This window comes from Sinocyclocheilus grahami, unplaced genomic scaffold, assembly GCF_001515645.1.
Source record: "Sinocyclocheilus grahami isolate Dianchi unplaced genomic scaffold, SAMN03320097.WGS_v1.1 scaffold96.1, whole genome shotgun sequence".
Taxonomy (NCBI): Eukaryota; Metazoa; Chordata; class Actinopteri; order Cypriniformes; family Cyprinidae; genus Sinocyclocheilus; species Sinocyclocheilus grahami.
This window is the reverse complement of record NW_015505275.1, coordinates 2,356,226-2,360,195: the sequence shown is the minus strand read 5'-3', so window position 1 is coordinate 2,360,195 and position 3,970 is coordinate 2,356,226. Positions and strand designations below refer to the sequence as shown.

At 38.0% G+C, this 3,970-nt stretch overlaps 1 protein-coding gene across 1 annotated transcript in view; it reads right to left on the bottom strand.

Moving 5' to 3' along the window:
• LOC107587873 (focal adhesion kinase 1-like) overlaps positions 1 to 3,970 on the bottom strand; it is a 65,848-nt gene that overhangs the window by 35,761 nt on the left and 26,117 nt on the right. Inside the window, exon 15 of the mRNA XM_016275832.1 lies at positions 1,616 to 1,672. Coding sequence (XP_016131318.1) covers positions 1,616 to 1,672 — 57 coding nt within the window. The remainder of the gene's footprint in view (positions 1 to 1,615; positions 1,673 to 3,970) is intronic.

The following is a 3,970-nucleotide window of genomic DNA, read 5'->3' as shown; positions in this document are numbered from 1 at the left end:
CCTTGCTCAAGGGCACCTCAGTCGTGGTATTGAAGGCGGGAGAGAGCGCTGTACATTCCCTCCCACCCCCCTACAATCCCTGCCGGTACGAGACTCGAACCCACAACCTTTGGGTTATGAGTCCGACTCTCTAACCATTAGGTCACGACTTCCCACAAGTGGGGGTGTACTAGAACAGGCTCTCATACTAGGTTGTTCGAAAAACCCATTATTTTTCACATATTTTACATTATTACAACACCTCTCTCCCCAGTCTGGCATGAACGGCTCGAATAGTTCCTGTACCAAATGAAGGCCCGCCTTCTGAAATACGAAATGTGCTGTGATTGGTTAGCTGGGCCAGTGTGTGTGGTGATTGGCAGCACTTGGCACCTAGTCTGGAAATGTCATGCCCCTTACCATAGCCGCCTGCCAGCTTCAGTGTAAATATTACGTCAAAATCAAATCAATTTGAGCGCGATTTAAACCTGGATGATTGTAACCACTCTAAGTTAGTCTGCCTTGGGAAAGCTAGCGTGTCTCCGACATAGTGATAACACTCGTTGCCTTCTCTAGTGCAGCTCAACCATGTCTCGTCCCATTCGCCGATATTTGTGATATCACAAATCCCGGAAAATATGCGTTGTAGTCCAAACGAGTCATTCGTTGTAGTTTTTGAAAAGTGATTTCTGTTAAATAAAATATCTCCTTTTGAAGTGGACTTTGAGCTTTGTAACTTTGCAGATCTTTTTTATGTTCAAACAGCATCATTACAGACTAACTAAAGTTGAAAAAGTGAAAAAGCATAATAGGACCGCTTTAAATAAGGTAAATGTTCTCCAAAACTATTGGCACAATAGTGCACACGCTTAGGTTCAAGTCTTGACTGCGACAAGACTTTCTTTTCAATAATCTACTAAATAATTTACCCCAAATAACAATATGACGAAGCTAAATGTTTGTTCCATTTATAAAATGGACATTTAAAATCATATCCATTTCAGTGCTTGCTCACAACTGCACTGTGCCTTTCTCATGTGTCCTTTAAGCACATGGCACAGCGTCCATGTGCCCAGTGCCCGTCAATACATGGAATTAGTTCTATTATTACAATACAGCTTCCTCTATTCAAGCCCACACTGAGCAAATGACGTCTGAGACACAAGCGCACAGAAAGGAATAGACAAAACTGAACACGCTAGTCTAGAGTTCAGTTTCAGACCTAAACGAACAGCTAAGCAGAAAGCGACACCGACTCAAGCAGCTATAAACGTCTCAGGAGCTTCTGTGCCTGTGATGCCAAACAACATGTTCAAAGGTCAGGTAGATAATAGGAAGTAGGTTAGGAAAATGTGTAGAGTGATATATTTTTTTAGAGGATGCTTTTAAAACAGCTGAACTTACTTATAAAAAAACAAGTGTGTCATGTATTTTCCAGATTTATAGACTTCAAGTCATTTAAGACATACTGAAATATTGAAATATTTAGTATACAATTTAGATTTTCTCAAGTTAATATTCATGGAAAACACACACAAAATTATCAATTTTTTGCTCGCCTAATCAGTTTTACAGTGATTTTAAACCAGAGCACCATAACACTGGTCTGAGATCAGTATGAACCTGTGATACTCACTGGAAGGCATGGTGTATGTGTCCTCTTCGTCAATGATCTCAGCGTAGTCGTCCGTTTCTGCAAAAGGGAAAACAGTATTTTAAGTCCAAACATACCAGGACCAGCTAAAAACAGCCCTTCCAAAACCAGAAACACATCTTCTCATCTCCAGCACGACTCACACACTCCTTGGCAATTACACACGTCGTCTCTTCCCCATTAACGCCACAGTACTAAGTTTAAAAGTGTTTCGGTGTCTATGTATTCTGCAGGAGTTTGAGCTGGCTTCGATCACATCCTCACAGCTGTGATATCTGAGTGTGTTTAAAGAGCGATACATCTGGCTGAGAGGGGGAACTGTCTTTCCAAAGCATTGGTGTCACTGGGAAAAACAGATGAAGTCATGGGTAATTTGACAACTATTGTGTCTGTCCTGTCTGGTTTTAAGGAATACGTTTTGTTAAATGTTCTCTACGCAGCAATGCGGCAAAAGTCAACCGATTTTGACAGCTGATATTGACCGTCAGTGAAGTCCCATGAGTGGAGAGCTGTGAGCAAACATTTTCCCCTTACTGTGAGAGAAAGGGATGTGTGTTTTCAGCAGATAAAGTCTCCAACGTGGCACCGCTGACTAGTTTCACCAGATCAAAACATCAAATTCCATTGTAAGCTACTGCTGCGAGAGATCACAAATACACACCTAGGTATTTTGTTTTTCTTGAGTTCACAGGACTGAAACATGGGAACTGAATGCACTATCAAAAAGAAAAACACTGAAGCAAGCAACTGTTCAGGTTTCAGAAAATAGTTATTCTAGAGGGAGCAACTGCAGCTCACTTTGATTTATACTTAATATTCTTTTTGCACTCATTTCTGGCAAATAAATCTTGTGTTGAGTTAGTATTCAACTGCATGAAGTTCGGTTAAAACAAAAAATACATCTTATTAAAGGGCAAACTACAGGACTACCAACAAATTTGGAATCGGTTTATACAGTTTCTGGAAAATAACCAAATATTGGAATAATATGTGGATATGTCTGTCCTAGCCTTTGTATAATAACTTCTTTACCTGTGTAATTGAATTTTTAGATGCTTCGGGGGGTGGGGGTCGAGGGATAGGAGAGTTAAAATAGATGTATAACATGTATTTTCTCTGGATATTTTCATGTTATTGTCTATGTCCTTTTTTCAATATAAATATGTTAAAAATACATCTTATATAATATCTAACTATAAATAAATAACTATATATATATATATATATTAGTGGTGTCAAAATGTGCACGTTAACGCAGGCGATGAATTTTTTCAGTTTAACGCGTAAAAAATATTTAACGCAATTAACGCAGGGGCATCTGTCACTTTTTCTCTTGACAAGAAGTGCATTTATTCAGTCGCAGAATGACTGAGAATGGGAGACGTTTCAGACACGCGCTCCACTTCAGCACCAGGCGCGAGTCAAAACGGAAACAGTATTGTGCTCGCAGCGTGTGCTCTTCATCAAAAGCACGAAATAAACTACGTGCATGCAATGTTGTGGTCAGTTAAGTCATGAAGTTACTAAAAAGGGTGATTAAAGCTGCCTTAAAACTGTGCATGCATGTAATATATTTTATATGAGTCACATGTAAGAACATGTCTCTGAAATGGTTTTCAAAACTGTCCTGGAGCAGCCAAGCACTGTCTCACTCATCTAACACACCCGATTTAACTTATCAGCTCATTAATAGAGACTTTAAGACCTGAAGTGGGTCAGAAAAGGTAAAAAGAGTTGAGAGAAAATATGATGCGTGTCAGATCCGCGTCACATTCAGCAGCGGCAGCTCTTAAAGAAATAACAGCCAAAATAACCTAATAACCAGCTGCTGTGATGTCTATTAATCAAAGGACAAAGGGGAAAAAAAGAAGAAAAAAGAACTTTTATAGCTTTAGGGATTCATCTATATTTAATTTATGCATTAAATTAAATATGCATTTATTATAATGGGTTTATGAGAAGATTGTTTTAAGTTCACTTAAATTAGAAGTTATTTTTTAAAGTCTAATAAATGTTCAAATTGATAGCTCTCAATTATACTGTAATGTTGAATGGCTAGTCAATGGTTAAATATGGGGGGGGGGGCAGTTTTATAGAGACATCAGTATTGGTATCATTGATACTGGCCTTCAGTCATAAAAAAAGATGCCATTAAACAAATATAAAAAATATATACTGCCTTTATGTTGTTTGTAGGCCTACATTAATTTGAAGACTGAATGTGAAATTATTGCAATATAAAAGTATATTTAAAATTTTTTATGTTAGGTAGGATTAATCACGATTAATTTCAGAAAAATGTGCGATTAATTAGTTTTTTTTAATTGACAGCACTAA